Source organism: Salminus brasiliensis, chromosome 17 (genome assembly GCF_030463535.1).
Source record: "Salminus brasiliensis chromosome 17, fSalBra1.hap2, whole genome shotgun sequence".
Classification (NCBI taxonomy): domain Eukaryota; kingdom Metazoa; phylum Chordata; class Actinopteri; order Characiformes; family Bryconidae; genus Salminus; species Salminus brasiliensis.
Genome location: NC_132894.1, coordinates 6,681,914 through 6,703,122, shown reverse-complemented (window position 1 = coordinate 6,703,122; position 21,209 = coordinate 6,681,914). Strand labels below are relative to the sequence as shown.

General features: G+C 46.3%; 1 protein-coding gene across 5 annotated transcripts in view; it reads left to right on the top strand.

Annotated features, from left to right (window-relative positions):
- Positions 1-21,209, top strand: part of LOC140538402 (ephrin type-B receptor 3-like) — a 37,305-nt gene that overhangs the window by 4,149 nt on the left and 11,947 nt on the right. For 2 of the 5 annotated variants that reach the window (XM_072660907.1, XM_072660905.1), the window contains exons 2-13: positions 657-1,329; positions 5,485-5,640; positions 5,757-6,092; positions 8,760-8,884; positions 9,131-9,293; positions 10,400-10,508; positions 11,681-11,733; positions 12,616-12,738; positions 14,467-14,714; positions 17,017-17,232; positions 17,333-17,482; positions 17,974-18,167. In XM_072660907.1, coding sequence (XP_072517008.1) covers positions 657-1,329; positions 5,485-5,640; positions 5,757-6,092; positions 8,760-8,884; positions 9,131-9,293; positions 10,400-10,508; positions 11,681-11,733; positions 12,616-12,738; positions 14,467-14,714; positions 17,017-17,232; positions 17,333-17,482; positions 17,974-18,167 — 2,546 coding nt within the window. Of the gene's footprint in view, positions 1-656; positions 1,330-5,484; positions 5,641-5,756; positions 6,093-8,759; positions 8,885-9,130; positions 9,294-10,399; positions 10,509-11,680; positions 11,734-12,603; positions 12,826-14,466; positions 14,715-17,016; positions 17,233-17,332; positions 17,483-17,973; positions 18,168-21,209 lie in introns of all 5 variants that reach the window. The other 3 variants (XM_072660906.1, XM_072660904.1, XM_072660908.1) reach the window with 2 other exon arrangements.

Sequence of the window (21,209 nt, the reverse complement as noted above, 5' to 3'; positions counted from 1 at the left end):
TTATATCTACTTTACTAAACAAGCAAAACGAGTCTGGAATATAACCAAGTAATATTCGCACAACAGGAACTTGACTCAAAGGGGCAGAATGACCCTCTTTTTTTGGGTTTGGTTCCCTGAAGAGGCCTGGGCTGCTAAGGAACCTTTTAAAGGTTTATAGAAAAACCTTAACATGATACCCCTATCCAAAAGAGGTTCTACAAAGTGCTGAGATGCAGTCCCAATCTGATCCAGCAGCACTGAGCTGTGGAGCATTAGAACTGTCTTCTCTGGGATGATGAGTGTTGTTCCATCCAGTACCCCTTTTGGGATGACTTAGGAAGTTGGGGATGATGAGGTAGTGTGCTGATCATCCAACATGCTGACCTTACTAACGCTCTTGTCGCTAAATGCAATCAAATCCTCACAGCAATGCTCCTCCAACAAAAGCAGGATAAACTCTTTAAATCCTCTTGATTTCATTAAAACAATGAACGAACAGGTGTCCCAATACTTTTGTCCATATAGTTTACATTAAAACGTATTGTAGATGGTATGTTCTTTAGGAGACTTAATGAAAAGGGTTCTGTACAGAACCTTTAAGAGTGTGTGTGCTGCCGCAGAGGTCAATGTGTGACTCATAGTCTCCTTCTCTCTCTTTTTTTTAATCCCGAAAGTGGGAAGAGGTAAGCGGATACGATGACGCCATGAACCCGATCCGGACGTACCAGGTGTGCAACGTCCGCGAGCTGAACCAGAACAACTGGCTGCGCAGCGACTTCATCCCGCGGAAGGACGTCCTGCGTGTGTACGTGGAGATGAAGTTCACCGTCCGCGACTGCAACAGCATTCCCAACATTCCCGGATCCTGCAAGGAGACCTTCAACCTCTTTTACTACGAGTCGGACTCGGACTCGGCCACGGCCACCAGCCCGTTCTGGATGGAGAACCCGTACGTCAAAGTGGACACCATCGCCCCAGACGAGAGCTTCTCCATGCTGGAGTCGGGCCGAGTCAACACCAAAATCCGCAGCTTCGGCCCGCTGTCCAAGGCCGGCTTTTATCTGGCCTTCCAGGATTTGGGAGCGTGCATGTCGCTCATCTCCGTCCGGGTTTTCTACAAGAAGTGCTCCACCACCATCGCCAACTTTGCCGTCTTCCCGGAGACGGCCACCGGAGCCGAGGCCACGTCGTTGGTCATCGCTCCGGGCACCTGCGTGCCGAACGCGGTGGAAGTGTCCGTCCCACTCAAGCTGTACTGTAACGGAGACGGAGAGTGGATGGTCCCGGTCGGCTCCTGCACCTGCATGGCTGGCTTCGAGCCAGCGATCAAGGAAACACAGTGCCAAGGTGAGTGTTGATGTGGTCTGCTTTCCCTGCTGACGATCGCATAGTGTCGCTTTAATGCCCCCCCCCCCCTCCTCCACCACCACCACCCCCAATCAGCCCCACTCTCCCTGTTCTTTCCTTCTGTTCTTTCCTTTTTTCCTTTCCGTCTGTTTGGTCCCGGTCCTTTGACCTCAATTTGAGCAGAGTTAGAAAGAGAATGAATAAGTAAAAGAGAGAGGGCGAGAGAGAGAGAGAGAGAGAGAGAGAGAGTGAGAGATGGAAAACATATCTGCTTCACATTAAAGTGAATGATGCCAGCGTGGCACTCAGCCAGAACGTAACTGTGGCAACAGTGATAGGAGCGGCCCGCCGGAGGTCAGGGGTCAAATGGAGAGCAGGGCCAGAGAGCGGAGTGGGAATCGATCCGTGGAGTCGGGGCGAGCGCTGTGGTGAAAGTTTAATGAATAGCGTTCGGCTCAGGGAAAGCCACCCCGCCAGCAGCTACGATAGCGCCAGTTCAGAGGGCTCCTCCCTGACTGCTTTAAAGGGCCGGTAATCCACATTTTTCTTCTGGGTCCCTTTAATCATTTTCCAAAAGCATGTGTTCTCAACTTTAGACTGATAAATGCAAATGCCCTCTGTCCTAATTGGCTGCCCTGTATTGTACCTCTGTTGGAAAGCAATGGGGGCCTAAACATCCTTAGGTGGGGCTAAACTGCTGTAGTCTGGATGGGCGTGGCTAAACGGATGTAGATTGAATAGGAGGGGCTAGACTGCTGTACTCTGAATGGGTGGGTCTAAATGAATGTAGATTGAATAGGAGGGGCTAAACTGCTGTACTCTGATTGGGCGGGTCTAAACAAATGTAGATTGAATGGGCGGGGCTAAATGGCGTTTTCCCTGATGTGGGCTCTTTAAAAGCTGCTCATGAACAGCCAGGGATGGAGGAAGAATCAGCAGCAGGATTAGGGTGGTTATATGGGTGAGTGGGAGTGGTGGGGGTGTGTTCTGGGGGGGGGGGGGGGGTGATATTGAGTGTGTGTCCAGCAGTCGAGCTGCGGTGGGCGTCGGAATAAACCTGTTCAATGTTTCATGGTTAAAAATTCATCTGTTCGCTCCGGACAGCTCAAGGTTAAAACCTCCACAGTAAACACCTCCCTAATCACAGCGTCCGGAAACCAGAGCGCCGATAAACCTCTCGCTATATCTCTCTCTCTCTCTCTCTCTCTCTCTGCTTTATCTCTCTCTCTCTCTCTCTCTCTGCTTTATCTCTCTCTCTCTCTCTCTCTCTCTCTCTCTCTGCTTTATCTCTCTCTGCTTTATCTCTCTCTCTCTCTCTCTCTCTCTCTCTGCTTTATCTCTCTCTCTCTCTCTCTCTCTCTCTCTGCTTTATCTCTCTCTCTGCTTTATCTCTCTCTCTCTCTCTCTCTCTCTCTCTCTCTCTCTCTCTCTCTCTCTCTGCTTTATCTCTCTCTCCCTCTCTTTTTCCTCCATCCTTTTCTTCTTAATCTGTCTCTCCTATCCTTTCCTTCTCTCTCCTTAAACAGGCCATTACTGTGCCTTTAGAACCGATATATATGAAAATGAGCCCTTTTCTGATTGGCTGTCTTGTATTGTGCCTCATTCGGAAAGCAGTTCATGTTAAAACACTCTACTCTATACTACACTATAATGTCAGTGTAAAAGGTTGGAGGTAAAAGTCTTTAGATAAAACGGGCAGGGCTAAACTGCTGTAAGATGAGTGGGTGGGGCTAAACTTGATTTAGACAGAATGGGAGGAGCCAAACTACTATATGCTGAGTGGGTGGGGCTAAACTGTTTTAGACACAGTGGGAGGAGCTAAACTGCTGTTGGCCTAACAGGCGGGGCTAAACTGTTTTAGACAGAATGGGAGGAGCCAAACTACTGTAGGCTTAATGGATGGCCTTAAACTGCTGTAGGATGTAGAGTGGGTAGACTTACCATGGCTGTGTGTCCAGGCGGAGTGTCCATGTGGACGGTCCTTTTGCTTTTCCTTATTTTTCTCCCTCTTTTGCCTCGCTCGTCCTCGCTCTGAGAGGTGCTACAGGAGGATGAAAGGAAAAGGCTGACTTCTTTCCTTTCTGGAAATGATTGATCAGCACTTTAAACCCCTCCGAAAGGCGCGGCCTTGTTTAAAGGGGAACCGCTGCGGTTTCCAAAGGCGTCCCAGAAGCCGAGCGAGGCGCTAATCCACGTGGTTGGAGATGTTATCGATCTGTGTATAGTTTGAAACTGGAGAAATGAAGCTGGGAGAGCCGGCCAGACGTCTGGGCAGGCCGTAGTGAACCTGAGGACACTCCGCTCTGCCTTTTTGGTTAGCGTCCCTCGTGCTGTTGATTTTAGCCAGTGTTCTGCTGATTTGTGATTCGACTGCCTTATCAAAATGTCCTGCCATGGCGTACGTTTGTAGGCACAGCTGCCTAAATGAGACTAATAAGTCTGTTGGTAAGATATCCTGATAAGCTAAAAGCAGTAGCTAAGGAGGATATTTGGTTAGGCCTGAATGTTGCTTATCAGAAAATAATGCTCCCTTCGAGCTTCAAGCACGGCCCGGCTTGACCCACCATCCTTTAAGATCCACAGAAGACCAGCGTCCAGGCTTTTTTTCTGTCCCGGCACCGAAGTGTTGGAACGAGCTTCCCCTGGGTGTCCGAACGGCAGAGTCGCTCGCTGTCTTCTAACCCAGACTGAAGACCCTCCCTCTCTGTCTTCCGAGAGTACCTGGGCGAAGTGCAGTGCCGAGTATTGTGGTCTCCTTGCTAGGCTTAGAGGCTTAGAGGCATCTTTTGGCTCTTAGCTGATACAAACTAGCTACGGGTATTTTCTGACATCCGTCTGGATTCGAGCGTCTGCTAAATGCCTAGAAACCTAAATGTAAGTGTAATAACAGTATAAAAACACAGTTATTACACTGTAAAAGGGCTGTGAAAGTGTGCATGAGCAGTGACCATCGGTAGGATGGCAGGAAGCTCGATGGGGAGGACAAATGGTTAGAAGACCGGCGCTGATTAATGGATGAACAAACAGCCGCTGTGCTAATACTGCAGAAACATCCGCCCGGCTCTAATGGAGCGCTGTGCCAATATTGAACATTCAGGGGAAAAAAAAAGACTCCTGGAGACCAGAGCCAGGATTCAGCTCTCGTGGATTCAACATTTAGCATAATAAGCTGCATAATTTGTCCAAATGTTTGTGGACACCTCTTAAATTAGAATAGGACTCTCTAGAGCAGATAAACATGAATCTATCGGCACCATGCTGCTGCCTAATGCCAGGCGTGGGCTAGAGGGGTATAAAGCCCCCCAGCATTGAGCTGTGGAGCAGTGGAAGAACTGTGGAATTCTCTGGAATGATGATGGATGATGGTGCTCCATCCAGTACTTGTGGGTTGAGGCGGGGTGGCGTTCATCCAACATCCTGACCTTACTAGCGCCGTTGTCCCTGGATGCAGTCATCATCTCATCATATCAATGCTTCAAAATCTAGTAGAAAGCCTTATTTCCTGGACAGTAGAGACAGTTACTCCAACAACAACAGGATAAACAGTGGGACCCTTGATTTCAAAAGACACAATAAATGAGCAGGTGTCCCAATACTTTTGTCCATTTAGTGTACTCTAGACAGGGCTGTGTTAGCCTTTAGCAGCTGCTAGGGGGAAACCGAGTGGGAATTCTGCTTCACATACCAGGTTCTTCTGCTACTATGGCACCATCTGGGCGCAGTAGCTGGTGTGCCAGTATCTCACAGTACAGCGCCATTTTCGGTTGTTACTGATGGGAATGATATGAGTGTTAAGGGTTAACCGCCACAGACCCAGAGTTGTTTGGATGATCGTCGGCCTCTTTATGATCTTCTAACTCGTCTTCAGAAGCTGCCGATGCTCAGAAAAGCTGCTTATCAGGTCCTGCTGTAAAGCGAGGTTGTAGTTTTACTCCATGGTGCTCATAAACACACCGGCGGCCCCTCTGATCTTATTGACCGATTCAGTGGGAATCCCAGAGCATGCATGTGTGTGTGTGTGTGTGTGACCTCTTAGCCTTCGTTGGAAGAGCTGTAAACTCAAACACAGACTATTTATTGTTGTTTTTGAGGCTGTGACTTTGTGCAGTGTGTTTTAACTCTCATTGGTGTGTGTGTGTGTGTGTGTGTGTTCAGCCTGCAGTCCGGGGACGTTTAAGTCGAAGCAGGGTGAAGGGTTTTGCTCTCCCTGTCCTCCCAACTCGCGGACCAGCTCTGCAGCGTCCAGCATCTGCTCCTGCAGGACCGGCTACTACAGAGCCGACACCGACCCGCCCGATGCAGCCTGCACCAGTGAGTACACCTCTCTCGGTCACTCTCTCTCTCTCTCTCTCTCTCTCTCTCTCTCTCTCTCGTTCACTCTCGTCTCTTTTCCCAATGCTGGACTTTTTGCCATTTCTCCTCCACAGCGGTTCCCTCGGCTCCTCGCAGTGTTATCTCTAACGTGAACGAGACGTTTCTGGTGCTGGAGTGGAGCGATCCGAAGGACCTGGGCGGCCGTGATGATCTGCTGTATAACGTGATCTGTAAGAAGTGCATTCCGGAGCGCGGGAGCTGTACGAGGTGCGACGATAACGTGGACATCTCCCCTCGTCATCTGGGGCTGACGGTGCGGCGCGTGGCGGTCCGGAACCTGCAGGCCCACACACAGTACAGCTTCGAAGTCCAGGCTGTAAACGGGGTGTCCAACAAGAGTCCGTACTCGCCACAGTTCATCGCCGTCAACATCACTACCAACCAGGCTGGTGAGTAACAGTGTGTGTTAGGTTCTCTGAACTCACTGATAGAACTTCATACTGGATATTAATGTTATTAGAGCTTCATACTGGATATTAATGTTATTAAGGCTTCATACTGGAGAGGATTTTATTACAAAATCATACTGGATATGATTTCTTAAAAACTTCATACTGGAGAGGATTTCTTTAGAATTACATTCTGGATATTAATGTTATTAGAGCTTCATACAGGATATTAATGTTATTAGAGCTTCACATGGATATTAATGCTATTAGAGCATCATACTGGATATTAATGTTATTAGAACTTCATACTGGATATTAATGTTATTAGAGCTTCATACAGGATATTAATGTTATTAGAGCTTCATTCTGGATATTAATGTTATTAGAACCTCATACTGGATATTAAAGCTATTAGAGCATCATACTGGATATTAATGTTATTAGAACTTCATACTGGATATTAATGCTATTGGAGCTTCACACTGGATTTTAATGTTATTAGAACTTCATACTGGATATTAATGTTATTAGAACTTCATACTGGATATTAATGTTATTAGAGCTTTATACTGGATATTAATGTTATTAGAACTTCATACTGGGTCTGATTTTATTAGAACATCATACTGGATATGATTTCTTAAAAACTTCATACTGGATATGATTTCTTTAGAATTACATTCTGGATATTATGTTATTAGAACTTCATACTGAATCTGATTTTATTAGAACATTATACTGGATCTGATTTCTTAAGAACTTCATTCTGGATATTAATGTTGTGAGAACTATATATATATATATAAATGTATACAGGCACACTGGGGACTCCCTGGCTCTCAATCTGTATATCCGTATCCGCCCTCCTGCCCCGCTGACACAAAGACACAGTAAAGCTCGTGTTGACGCTCGGGGGGGACCTTCCTCAGCCTTTATTACAGCTCGGCTGACCCGGGTCAGGCTTTAGGCTCCACGGCTCACCACCCTGCAGCAGGGACCCCCGGGGTCAGGGGGATATAAGGGGGCGTTTGAGGATCAGATTATTCCGGAGATTCTCCCAGGACCATCCCTGAATATTCATCCACCTTTTAAGACCAAAAGTAAATACAGGCCGTGAGCTGGTGAATACTGGCCTGTCTGAGGATCCGTAATCCGGCCGGAGAGAAAGAAGGAGAATATGCACAGGAAGCTTTGGGGGGAGGGTTACACAACCAAAAAAAGAACCCCACAACCAGGGCATGGGGGGTGGCGGGGTGGCAGGGTAGAGAGAAAGAAAGAGATAGAGGAGAAAAAGAGAGAGAGAGAGAGAGAGAGAGAGACTGACAAAGAGAAAGGCAGAGGAATGGAGAAGTACAGGGGATCAAAGGGGCAGAACTGGGGATTAGAAAGCTTTTAACAGAGCACACAGAGAGAGATACGGGGGGGGGGGGGTCAAGACAACATTAAGAGTTGGAGAAAGTGTAAAGAAGAAAAACAGTAAAGCGTGAAAGTGGAGCAGCTTCAGAACGCAGTGAGGAGAAAACGCCCCAATAGAGAATATACAGACCTGAGGGTCGCGGGTAAGACAGGAGGGAATGAAAATTAAGAGACATCAAGAGACAAACCTATAGAGGGAGAAAAGGCTAGGCGAGTGAAAGGGAAGAGGAGAAAAGGGGAAAGAGAGAGCAAGAGAAGGAAAAATGAGGGAACGAAAGAGGAAATGAGAAAAGTGAGAGAGAGAGAATGGAAAAGGGGACGAAAGGAGAGAGGGGGGGTAGAAGGAAAGAGAAATGTGGGGAGGAGGAAAACTAGAAAGGAGAGAGAGGGAGAGGAGATAAAGGGGAGAGAATGGAATGGGGAAAGGAAAGGAGAGGTAAGGTAAAGGAGATAGAGAATGGAAGAGCGAAGAAAGGAGAGAGAGAAGCGAGAGAGAAGGGAAGAGTGAAGAAAGGAGAGAGAGAAGGGAAGAAAGGAGAGAGAGAAGGGAAGAGTGAAGAAAGGAGAGAGAGAAGGGAAGAGTGAAGAAAGGAGAGAGAGAAGCGAGAGAGAAGGGAAGAGCGAAGAAAGGAGAGAGAGAAGGGAAGAGTGAAGAAAGGAGAGAGAGAAGGGAAGAGTGAAGAAAGGAGAGAGAAAAGGGAGAGAGAATGGAAAGGAGAGAGAGAAGGGAAGAAAGGAGAGAGAGAAGGGAAGAAAGGAGAGAGAGAAGGGAAAAAAGGAGAGAGAGAAGGGAAGAAAGGAGAGAGAGAAGGAAGAGAGAAAGAAGGGAGAGAGAAGGGAAGTGAGAGAGGGAGACTTGAGTCAAAATCTGGGCTGAAAATAAAAAAGATAAGGAAGTAAATGTGTGTGTGTGTGTGTGTGTGTGTGTGTGTGTGTGTGTGTAGTAAAGGGGTGTGGAATGGATGTGCCGGATGCTCAGCTTTCCGTTTTGTCAGGTGTTTTGGATCCTCTTCACACATAAGATTTCAGAAGGCGCACACACACACACACACACTCACACTCACATACACACACAGATACATCAAAACCCTCTACAGTCAGACCCAAATCTTAGTAGTACTCCATTATAACCAACACCATTAATTACATTGTATAATGAGGCAGTAGAGCCTGTATAAGCCGCCTCTGCTGTATTTGAACTGTATTTGAGTGAATCTGGGATTTATTCAAGTTTTGAAACTTCTCTTTCAGCTCCATCTGCAGTTCCCACCGTCCACCTTATGGGGGCGTCAGCAAGCACCATGAGTCTGTCCTGGCTGCCTCCGGAGAAACCCAACGGCATCATCCTGGATTACGAGATTAAATACCACGAGAAGGTAAGCAGCGGTGTAAGCCGATGAGAACGCCGTCCAGTTCCTCGCCGTCCTCCACCAGCTAATCAACAGCACTGGCGCTTCTCTAACTCTCTCTGTATCCGTCTGTTTTCCCTCCTTCTGCAGAGCTGGGCTGGGTTTGGGGGAGGGATTTGCATGGTGGTGAACAAAGAACCCGCCGAGAACCTGCTGGCTAACAGCGGAATTACCAAATTCAGAATTACTAATATGTGTGTATTGTCTCTGCAGGATCAGGGTGAAGCGATATCCCACACCATGACGGCTCAGCGGAGCTCAGCACGGATCGAGGGCCTGAAACCCGGAACGCCATACGTGGTTCAGGTTCGTGCTCGCACCGTGGCGGGATATGGCCGCTACAGCAGCCCTGCGGACTTCAGCACCAACCACCAGAGTACGTCACAAACACACACCACCTCTACATGCTACAGTTATTATTAAATTTTCTGACCTATTTTTAGAAAAAAAGAGCATTTTAAATTAAATGCTGCCCCCTATGCTTCCTATAGTGTATTACAGTTTGTCAGAATGAGTTTTTGGAGTCATATGAGCACTATTACGCATTATAGAGCTCCAGCTATGCTTCTTGTAGCGTATTACAGTCTGTCAGAATGGGCATGTGTATCATATGAGCAATATCAAGCATTACAGATGACTTTTTAAGGGAAACAATAGATTATATATATCGTCCCCTACTCTTCCTGTAACGTATTACAGTCTTTTAAAAATCATTGTGCGGATTAAATTAACATTATAGAGCATTATATCTTTTAAGGGCAGTAATTTAAGTTATAGCGCCCCCTACACTTCCTGTAGGGTATTACAGTCTGTCAGAATGAGAATGTGAGTCATATTAACATTATAGAGCACTTTTTCTTACATGATCAAATAGTTGCTATATTGGGAATAGGTGTTATATTGCCCTCTAAGCTCCCTACCGTGTATTACAGTGTGTTTTATATGTAAGCTCTAATTTCTACTATAAGTAATCAAATTTGCAGAGTCTGTGTCAGTGTCAGATGAACACATAGACATAGTAACAAGCAGTAAATTAAGTAGAATTTGAAAGGGAGAAGAAAATGCTAGCTAACAGAAGGGTAAATAAAATAGTGAGGCTATCTACCCTTACAGCACACAGTTTGTAGAGATTGCTCAATGCTGTAAATGTGAAAGAACCATTCTTTCTCTGTGTACATCACACACCACCTCTACACTTCACGCTACTGTTTGATACTCCAGGGCACGACTCCAGCAGGTATTTATAGAGCTACGGAAGAGTATGAGCAGGTTTGGGAGTTAGAGGTGACTCTTTTTCATTACATAAACACAAAGTGTGCAGCGGAGGAGGAGGAGGAGGAGGAGAGGCTGCAGAGCCTATAGATAGATGAAGAGCCTCTCGGTGAGAGGATGCTCAAAGTTAGCATGAACACGACTGGAACATCTCACTCCTCTTTCTTTTCTTGCTCTCTCTTTTGCTCTCTCGCTCTCTTTCTCTCTCAGCTGACCCTGATAAGTCTGTTCAGGAGCAGCTGCCCCTCATCGTCGGCTCTCTCACGGCTGGACTGGTCTTCATCATCGCTGTCGTGGTCCTCACTATCGTCTGCCTCAGGTAAACCTTCAACACCTTAAAGAAGCATGCAGTGCTGTGAGTTTTGACGGGTTTGATGGCCAAGTGATGACGACTTTGACAGGATTTTGACCGCCATGCAAACGGCAAAGTTGTAGACCTTTGTAAGCATGGCGTGAAAAAGCAGACGCTTTGTGCTACAGCCAAAGCAGACGCTCTAGAAACGAAGTGATGGTTGAAAAATAGAGACGCTTAAGTTGCCAGGTTCTACCTGTATCACGAAATAAACTGTAGGCAAGCTTTACAGACCTCTGCTTCCCAATTTAACTGAATTTGACATCAGTTACTGAAATTATTCCCCAGTGCCTGGCCCCACCTAGCAAAGAACCATGTCCCAGATCAGGATGGAGTCTGCAGCTATCCTGAATAATCTCCGCCTGCTTTTCTTTCCCACCGGCTGCATTGTGTCTGAAAGTCTCTGCACGCCTGCGAATGAAGGAGGGAGGGGAAAAAAACAGAGAGAGAGCGCGAGAGAGCGCAAGAGAAACACGGAGAACGAAGGCCTTGGCATATTCCGGAACTTCATTTGAATTGGAAATGAGATGCAAATCACCGGCGGGTATTATTGCCCCGGTTACTGGTTAGACAACAAAGGAACCACATTAACATGTAATTTCAACAAACCCCCCCACCACCACCACCCACCCACCCACCTTCCTCTCGTTCCCCCCTTCGCCCAATACTGAAATACTGCACATTAATAGGCAGAAAGTGAAAGAAACAGAGAGAGGGGAGGAAAATTAAAAGGTGGAGACAGGAATGAAGTGCAGGGAGGAGGATGAGTTAGCGAGCGGGGCCCGAGGATCATCCCAGAGTGCTTGTGAGTACGTACATTCCCATAGCCGCCACTGAGAGTTTTTCCTGGCTGATGGTAAAGTGACGTGACTCGCGCCGCGCTGGCCGAGGGGGAAAAAAATGACAGGGATTCTCCCGAGACCGCATTTGTTGTGCTCTTGATTTCACTATCATTCCCTTCCTCCATTCGACCTCAATTTCACTCTCCTGAGGCTTCAGCAGGAGCGGTACCCTTTCCTTCCTTTCCAAATCCGTCTGTCTTACTCTGATTTGTAAAGAAATCATCAGCGGACAATAATGCTATATTAAGCTCTTACACTGGGGATGAGTTTGTGTACTTTTCTTTCCTTCTCCCACAGGAAACAAAGGAATGGCTCTGAATCCGAATACACTGAGAAACTGCAACAATACAGTAAGCCTCTACAGATTTCACACCCTCCTGTGCTGCTTGCTGTACATGATCCACATTTTAAATATGGGTCCTTTGTGCCTGATTTGTGCGTCAGTCGAACTGGTGTAAGGCTAGCTTTACATGGTGAAATGTGGTGCAACACATCTGATTATTGTGGTCGGCGACAAGACTGGTAGCTGGTAAATTTCACAGATTTAGAATTATATAGATGGCAGCAGGCTAGAAAAGCTGTTGAAGAGCTGCTGTGTTAGTGTTTTCCAGCTAACTGCACTATATGGACAAAAGCAACCCTCCAATTCATCCCAGGAGTACTGGATAGAGCACCATCCATCAATCAATCTAGAAAACATAGTTCTACTGCTCCACAGTTTTTCTACTCTAGGGGGTCCTATTCTATTGGCAGTACTCTCTACAGAGAGTACTACTAGACAAGCTGTGCATGTGTGCATTTGTACATCTGCGTCAGCGATGGGTGCAACTTATGCATCATTCATTAGAAGGGGTGTCCACAAACATTTGGACATGTTGTGTATACTGCTTACTTGCTAATTGTTGGCTAGCAACTGAGCCCTGATTCCTTTGCTATCAGTCTTCATGGCAGTAGTGGATTAAAGCTTAGAGAAGCAGGCTTGGGAGCAGAAGGTCGCTGGTCCAATCCCCTGGACCAGAATGACCGGCATCCTGGCTAAGGTGCTCTTGAGCATGGCATCTTAACCCCCAAATGATGTGTCAACTGAAAGCAATCAGCCAACCCTGTTACCCTGTACCCTTTTACCATGAAACTCTAGCCGAACTGCTAGCCAAAGTGCAGAGCATGCTCGAGGCATTTCCGTCATTCAAATGAAATTCATATGGCTATTCCCACTATTGAATCCCCTATAGTCACCCCGGGAACCAAAGTCTACATCGACCCCTTCACCTACGAGGACCCGAACGAGGCGGTGCGCGAGTTCGCCAAAGAGATCGACATCTCGTGTGTGAAGATCGAGGAGGTCATCGGCGCAGGTAACCAACAGCACACGGTCCTGAGCGGCAGGGGGAAGCCAGCTAGCCTCAGCCAGGCCATTCCCTTAGAGGACTTCACTTCACGCGGTACTTAAACCACTTCAATCCCCCATAAACTCCGCCCCCCCAGCACCCCGGCGCCCTTCTCTAACCGCTTCACTCACTGAGCTCCTGGGGATTGTTCAGACCCTGATCATCTATAGATCATGTCATTTTCTGTCCTGACTCTGTGATGGGCCTCTGTAGGTGCCCTTTGTCCTCCTGATCCTGACTAGTCTGGCTAGTCGCTTCCAAAATCCTTGCTGTTCCTTCCTGCCCTGAAGATCATCTGTTCCTCCCCTGAACCCTGATTGCTAACTACATTGTGAATGTGTTTGAAATGGTCCCCTAATGATTACTGCTTGCATTGAGACGATCAGGAATTCTCTCTTCATTCTAGGACCACTCTCATTGGGTTGTTGTGCAGAACATTTTTTTCGGGTTTCCTAATGCTCCATTCTGTTCGGTGGCTTTCGGACACCTTTACAAATTGGTCCCGATTATAGCAAGCAGGGCACAGCTTCAGACATAGCCTGGGTCTAGCCTGGCTTTTTTGTGATGGTGGCTTGTTGTGTAGCGAGAGAGCAGCAGGACTGGTTTGAGCAGGATTAGAAGAGCGTTGGGAGTTGGGAAGTGCCTTTAGCAGAGGAGCTCCACATTGCAAATCCCTGCTTCACACCTTTAACATGTACTACAGCTTCTTAAAACCTAGCGCATCCCAGCCTGGCCTTTATAGTGACGAATCCCACCCCTGTCCCCCTCTCCTTCTTCTCCTCTCTTCCCTCAACCCACCCCCCCCCAAACCTTCTCAACATGCTCTCACACACGTGCCTGGCTAGATCGAAGTCACAAGCCGTCGAATCCTCCCAAACTCCTCTCACCTCCGTTTTCCTCCACTTCCTTTCACTCCTCCATAGCCTGACCTCCTCCCCCCTTCCCCGTATTTCCTCCACAGTCCCTTCCAGTTGACCCTTTCGCATCTTTTGCCGACACTTTTTTTTATCCTATTCTCGCCCATTTTGCCCAATGCAGCTAAATCATCCTTAGCTATAACCCACCCCCACCCCCCAATCCCAAAACTGCATTCCTGCCTCTGGCATGGCTTCTCTCGTTGCCTTTGAGAATGCTGAAGTCTGATTCCCCCTGGGATTTCCATCTTTCCCTGCTTCAGTTGCCCAAACCGATTAATTGCCCACAAATCAGCCCTCTCTGCCCCTTCCCTGGCAAAGAAACCCAATTTCCTGCCCCTAGACTGACTTCTCTTATTGCCTTCGACACTTCCAAAGCCTGAAATCCCCTCATCCCCTCAAGATTCCTCTCCGTTTACCTCCTCGTCTCCTCCTCGTCATCAGGCCCTGTGTCTTTTCTCTCCAGCTTTGGCCGCTTAATTTGCCCCATCACAGCTACTCACTCCTACCGAATCTGCCTCTTTGCACCCCCCCCCGCCCTCCACCGGCAAAGAAACACACCTTCCTGCCCCTAGCCTGGCTTCTCTCGTTGCCTCCATTCCCTCTCCTTTCCTCAATTCTAACCAAAAAAATTTCCCTCTCCCCTCTCTCCCCCACTGTCCTTCACTCTCCCCTCTCCTCTCCACCCCTCCTCTTTCTCTCTCTCTCTCTCTCTTGCTCTCTCTCTCTCTCTCTTTCTGTCTCGCTCTCTCTCCATTCTGTCTACCCCTCGCTCGCCCAGGAGAGTTTGGGGAAGTGTGCCGCGGCCGCCTGAAGCTGCCTGGCCGCAGAGAGATCATCGTGGCCATTAAAACGTTGAAGGTGGGCTATACCGAGCGGCAGAGGCGGGACTTTCTGAGCGAAGCAAGCATCATGGGACAGTTCGACCATCCAAACATCATCCGTCTGGAGGGCGTGGTCACCAAGAGCCGGCCAGTCATGATCGTCACCGAGTTTATGGAGAATGGAGCGCTGGATTCCTTCCTCCGGGTAAGAAACAAGGAAACAGCAGACAGGGAGGGATGGAAAAAAGAAACATGCCACAGTCTCAGCAGTAGTTTGGTGGAGTGATGCGTGCAGGTATCAGATAGAGTAACCGGAGTGTAACTTGTAGCTTTCTGACGGCTGAATGGCATCTCATACATAAGCACAGAGCACATCATGTTTGATGAACCTGCATTTTTTGATGTTTTCAGCCTGATTTTTATCGAATTTCCTGAAAACGCCTTTGTCAGGGTTGGTCTAATGGCATGTTGCCTTTATATAAAACTCCTCAGCTCTCTACAATCAGTTAAGACCGTGCCTCTGAATCAGCCTGAGCTGAGATGAGCAGATAAAATGAGTTGACGACTGTCTGTCAAGGCTCCTGCAGTTATTTAGAGCTAACTTAGCGGCTGTTTTCCGGCTCAAGCTACAGCTACGGCCTGCCTTGACGCGCTCAGGGAAGCTGCACGGAAAAGTGGCAGGTTACTTCTTTAAAGCGAGGTTTAGGATTCGCTAATTAGATTTTATTTCAAATATGAACAGAATATTTTTCCTACTTTCCGTGGGCACGACAGGCATGTGTCACAGCCACCGGAATGCTAGCATGCACATAATTACGGATCACTGAACTGAAGCTCTCAGATTTTTATCAAAGCCCAGGAGCTCAAAGCAGCAGTTCTGCTTCTGTGGAAATACCTAAGAAGTGATCAAGCTGGATTTGCCTCCGACAACAGTGGGAAATAACCCTATTTCCAATGTATACTTCAGGTTAGCAAGTTAACTCTTGCTAGGTGTAGTGGTTTTACTGTCGTTTTACCGTAGTATTTACATGCGTTCATTACATTCTGTATGGAAATGACCCCTTCTGGTTGCTTGGTTGCCAAATATTGACGAAAACGTCTCAAAACCTGCTCATTAAATTCACATCATGGTAAAATATAACATTTTATACTTACAAACGATGATGTGGGACGAAGTAAACATGTACAATCTGTACTTCCCCCAGTTTCCCCAGTTGTTCAGGTGAAACTACGAGTCACAGATAATTCATGTACAGTTACAGCGTGCTGTTGTTATTGCTGGTGATATTGGATAATGGAGAAGTCGAAGGGTTAATCTCTGTAAGCGTGTGATTTTTTACCCCACCTCAGCCGTAGAGAGTCAGGTGGTGGTAACCTGTCTCCTGTAGCGCTGCGCAAGACAGTGCTCACTTATCTGTGACATTTCGAGAGGAATCGGTAGGCCGATGAATCACAGTCTGAGAGGAATGTCAAATGCAGGCTGGTGGCATTTGGAAATCTCAGACGGCATATTATGTGGAAAGTAGGAATGTAAATCTCGCAGACCTCGCCACAAATTTAGATCTGTTAGGAGATCCTGAAATTTCAAATTTGAGCACAATTCGATTATTATGGACGCAGAAATTGAAAATGAGCCTAAAAAAATATTAATTTATCAAAAATAGACCAAGAATTTGATTGAACTTTTCTGTAAAAAAAAAAACCTCAAATATCAAGACATTTCGAAATTTAAACACAATTTGATTGTTTTAGATTCAGAATTTTAAAAAGTAGGCAAAATAACCTAAATATATTATTGAACGTATATTCACATACATATTCTAAAATAGGAGAGTTTTTTTATGTTATTTATTTATTTTTTTTATATGAAGACGTTTCAAATTTGACCACAATTTAATTGTTTTGGATTCAGAATTAGAAAAACAAAATTGTCTAAGCATTTTATTGAATGTTCCCATTTTTAGAAATGGGAAGAAAAAAAATTGTGATCTAAATTTTACCACAATTTGATTGTTTTGGATTTGGTTCAGAATTAGAAAACATTTTATTGAACGTACAAAAAATAAAAAAATAAATAATAAATAAATATATATATATATATATATATATAAACATTTCAAATTTGAACACTATTAGATGTTTTGGATTCAGAATTTAGAAAAGTAGGCAAAGTAGCCTAGCCAAAACTGTCAAAATATTTTTTTTGAACGTTCCCAGTTTTAAAAATTGGACATTTCGAATTTGACCACAGTTCAGGATTCAGAATCAGAAACACAGCCATAAAAGCCCCAACATTTTATTGAACTGTCCCATTTTTTAAAATAAAAAATAATAAATAAAATTTTGTGAAAGTAAAATACAATTTTATTATAGTAAAATAATATTATTAACAATTAGGCTTAAATCTCCATCTTCAGATTGATGCGTATTAATTAAGTTAATTACAGTTTGAAATATTTTGGAATCACAGTGGCACCTTTAACGGAAAGCCTGTTCTTTCTACGCAGCTGAATGACGGCCAGTTCACTGTGATCCAGCTGGTGGGCATGCTGAGGGGCATCGCGGCGGGTATGAAATATCTTTCTGATATGAACTACGTCCATCGCGACCTCGCCGCCCGCAACATCCTCGTCAACAGTAACCTGGTGTGTAAAGTGTCTGACTTCGGCCTGTCCAGATTCCTGGAGGACGACCCGTCAGATCCCACGTACACCAGCTCACTGGTGAGAACACGCCCACACACAACTTGCTAACCAGCTAACATGAGCTGCAGTGTGTTTCTTGTGCTGATGTGTGTGTGTAACGGCGCCTGTGTTCATATAGGGAGGAAAAATCCCAATCCGCTGGACAGCTCCAGAGGCCATCGCCTACAGGAAGTTCACCTCCGCCTCTGACGTGTGGAGTTACGGCATCGTCATGTGGGAGGTGATGTCGTATGGAGAGCGGCCGTACTGGGACATGAGCAACCAGGACGTGAGTTGACGTTCTTCTTAGACCAAATGCATGAAAATGAACCTACAAACACAATCGTGGAGCGAGGAGGAAGCGGGACAGTATATGCAAATATAATGCATGGGGGTGGGGGGTTGTTTGGCCAATGCCCTTCCCAGCGTTCCTTTTGTGTCCACCACCTAGCCCACCTAGCCAAACTGGAGCTCACTAGTTAGCCTAAAATGTTTCCTGGAAAAAACTGCATCTCGCTTAAAAAATTCTGAAGCAGCAAAGCTCTGAAACTCCTTTAATATTTAAACATACTCCTGCTCCAACACCCCCACTCCAACTCTGGAGGGTTTGCTAATGAGCTGCCTGGATCAGGTTTGTTGAGAGCAGGAGAAAAGGAGACAACAAAATGTGCAGGATAGAGACACTCCAGAACCAGGATTGGGACACTGTGGACTTTTGTTCCAGTCTAATAAGATGAATCTAACCTGTGTTCATGCAAACCATTGTTCCTGCTGCTGTAGGTGATAAACGCAGTGGAGCAGGATTACCGGCTGCCGCCCCCCATGGACTGCCCCACCGCCCTCCACCAGCTCATGCTGGACTGCTGGGTCAAGGAGAGGAACCTCAGGCCCAAATTCTCTCAGATCGTCAACACGCTGGACAAACTCATCCGCAACGCTGCCAGCCTAAAGGTGGTGACCAACACACAGTCTGGGTAAGAACTGCCAGAGTTCAGGATGTTTGGCTGAGGGTGAAAGCTGTGTTCAAGCACAGCTGTGGTCTGGAGAACCGATATGTTGGTTCTCCTTATAAGAGAGCCCTGGTGGTGTGGATTTTGCCACCTGTATCATGTTCTGTAATGGCAGGGAAGCAAAGCCAATGTGGAATTATGGCCTTGCACTAAGATTTTCACCAAAAACACATGAGCCTCTTATTTCCTGTTAAACATTATAGAATTGCATGAAACAGTGCAGTTGATCCACACTTGAGAAGAAATTCTTCTGTGTGAAAAGAGCCAGTGTTTTGCCAGAACTGGTCCTGAGTCAGTCTCAGCTATTTGAGGCAAGTGCGAAAAGTCCCTTAGAGCCTGATAGGAAGCATTGAATGAAAGTGTTTAATGAATACTGAACTAGACAAAGCGTTGGGAAGCCAGCAGTTAGCATGGTTTAGCATGCCACTGCAGCTTCCAGTGCTCCCAGTAGCATTGTGTGTGTGTGTGGGGAGGGGGTCCTAGGTAGAGTGGGAAACTAGAAATGAATAAACTTAAATAACATTAGGGTGAAAAAACTGCCCAGAAAGATACTTTTCTGATTTCTAAACTATACTATTTAGTGGGTGTGGCTTAAACCAGAAATTAGTGTGTTGCGCTGGAAGTAGGAGGTGGGTACATTTATGGACTGCAGTGGATTACGGACTATGGACTCATCATACAGAGGTGCTAGTGTTAATAATATATCTATCAATTAGCTGTATAGATTTTGAAACAAGCAAGCTTATTGGCTGTTGCTGATTACGTAGGATAGCTATACTTGATAGTACTGTAGTAACTCAGGCAGAATGGGTTCTGGGGCGGGAGGGTGGCACAGTGCGGACTGTGGAAAAAAGCAAATGTCAACATGTCAATGAAATGAAAGCCAAATTCCAGACATTTCTGGCCATTTTTTAAGATCCTACAACAAGGATATATCCCAGAGGCTGAGAACATATAGTCAGCCTACGTAAGAGTATCAGGTTTCATTACCCTAGGCCAGGTTGAATGTATGGTATTGTGTAATGAAGGTCGTCTAAGTAGGTATTAAAAAGTCTTTATTTTCGCGCCGGCCTTTAGCCCTTCGACATGGTATCATAAGATACGGTAGATGCCTATTCATCTCTGGTGCTATAGATATAGTTTGATAATCCTCTGAATTGAATACTCTTGCTATTCAGCAGAGCAGGGCGGTTTATTCCCGTTGAGAGTTCAGAGGAAGAACGTGACTGAGGTGTTTTGTGGGCTTGCATAGAAAAGGCTTTGTCCTGGAACATCTCTCTCGAGTCGTGCAGCACAAGGTTGGCATTCTGGCAAGATTAGTGTGTAGCTGAGTGACATTTCCTCGCTATGTGACTTTGCTGCGATGTCTGGGTTTGGCCGACATTCAGGGCTAAACCCTGTTAGTGCTGAGTTATCGTTTAGCAGCAGAGCACTGATGCAGCAGAGCACTCCGCTCTGTCTTTCTATCGGCGTTTATTCCGATGAATTGTTCCCCGTTACATTACATTTAACAAACGAACACTTATTTTCCGTAGCCATGCACTTTATGAGACCTTTAGACTTCACATCATCTCCAGTAGCCAAATTGCAGTGTAATGTGAAGCCTTTTAATGCTATGCTAATCAAGCGTTGCTTCGGTTCAGTCAATAAAACGCTGGACGTGATTGGAGTTTGGCAGGGCGGCCAAGTCACTGTCTCTACTCTCCAGGGAAGAAGGCTTTCTACTAGACTTTGGATCATTACTATGAAGAGCTGATTGCATTCAGCGAGCGTTAGTGAGGTCCGACCCACCTCATCATCCCCAACTCCACAACTCATCTCAAAAGTTTTGGATGAGCAGCAGCCATCACTTCCACTGCTCCACAGCTCAATGCTGGGGTCTTTATACCCCTCTAGCCCACGCTTGGCATTAGGCAGCATAGTGCCAACAGGTTTATAATGTTGATCTGCTCCACAGAGAGTCCTATTCTATTGGCAGTACTTCTCTACAGTGACTACGCCAAGCTGTGGACCAGACAATGTGTGTGTGTTTGTGTGCATTTGCACAGCTATGTCAGCAATGAGTGCAACCCTAAGAAGCTGTTTTCATTCATTAGAAGGGGTGTCCACAAACATTTGGACACCGTAGTGTGTTCATCAATGGTTAGCGTAGCGCTGCCTTGTTTAATTATTGTCTGGCGGGCTGGCAGTTTGACCCGCCTCCTGCCCTTCTGTACACGGCCGGTGCGGCCAGGGCAGACGGGGGTGTGGGGGGTGTGGGGCGGGGGCAACAATGTGTTGCCTTCAGTGGCGATGGCTAAGGAGATTAGCGAAGAGTAATTAGCTAGATTAAGGCAGTGCAAAGATGGGAATGGTTTTAATTAGCCGCTAACGAGATTTTAAACGGGCCAGCGGAGAGGTGGTCCCCTGCCGAGCTTAATGAGAAAGAGGAGAGAGAGAGAGGGCGAGAGTGATGGCATCTATCAGTGCAGCCTTATAACGTAGCACACGCCGACGCAGGGGATTGAATTATGGGCAAAATTTGTCACTGAATTGTAGAAGCTAATATAACAGACACCATACGTTTTTATTAAACCGTGATTTTTTCAGATATCTGTTGCTGAACCCAAAATGCTAACGTGGCTAGCAGTGAGTGGAAGCTAATTAGCCAAAACATTATAACCACTGACCTAAATTAAGGAGAATAACATTGATTATCTGGTTCTAGTGTCTGTCAATCTGTCAGTGGGGTTGATATATTAGGCAGCAAGTGAACAGTCAGTTCTTGAAGGTGATGTTGGTGAGAACCTGAGCCACTTTGACAAGAACCAAACTGTGATATCTGGACGACTGACTGGGTCAGAACATTTCCAAAGCAACAGGCATCAGGTCTTGTGGGGCTTGCTGGTATGCAGTTGTCAGTACCTACCAGAGGTGACAGGGTCAAGGGCACCCAAGGCTCAGTGATGCATGTGAGGAGTGAAGGCTAGCCCATCTGGTCCGATCTCAACGGGTCAGAGCTGTTTT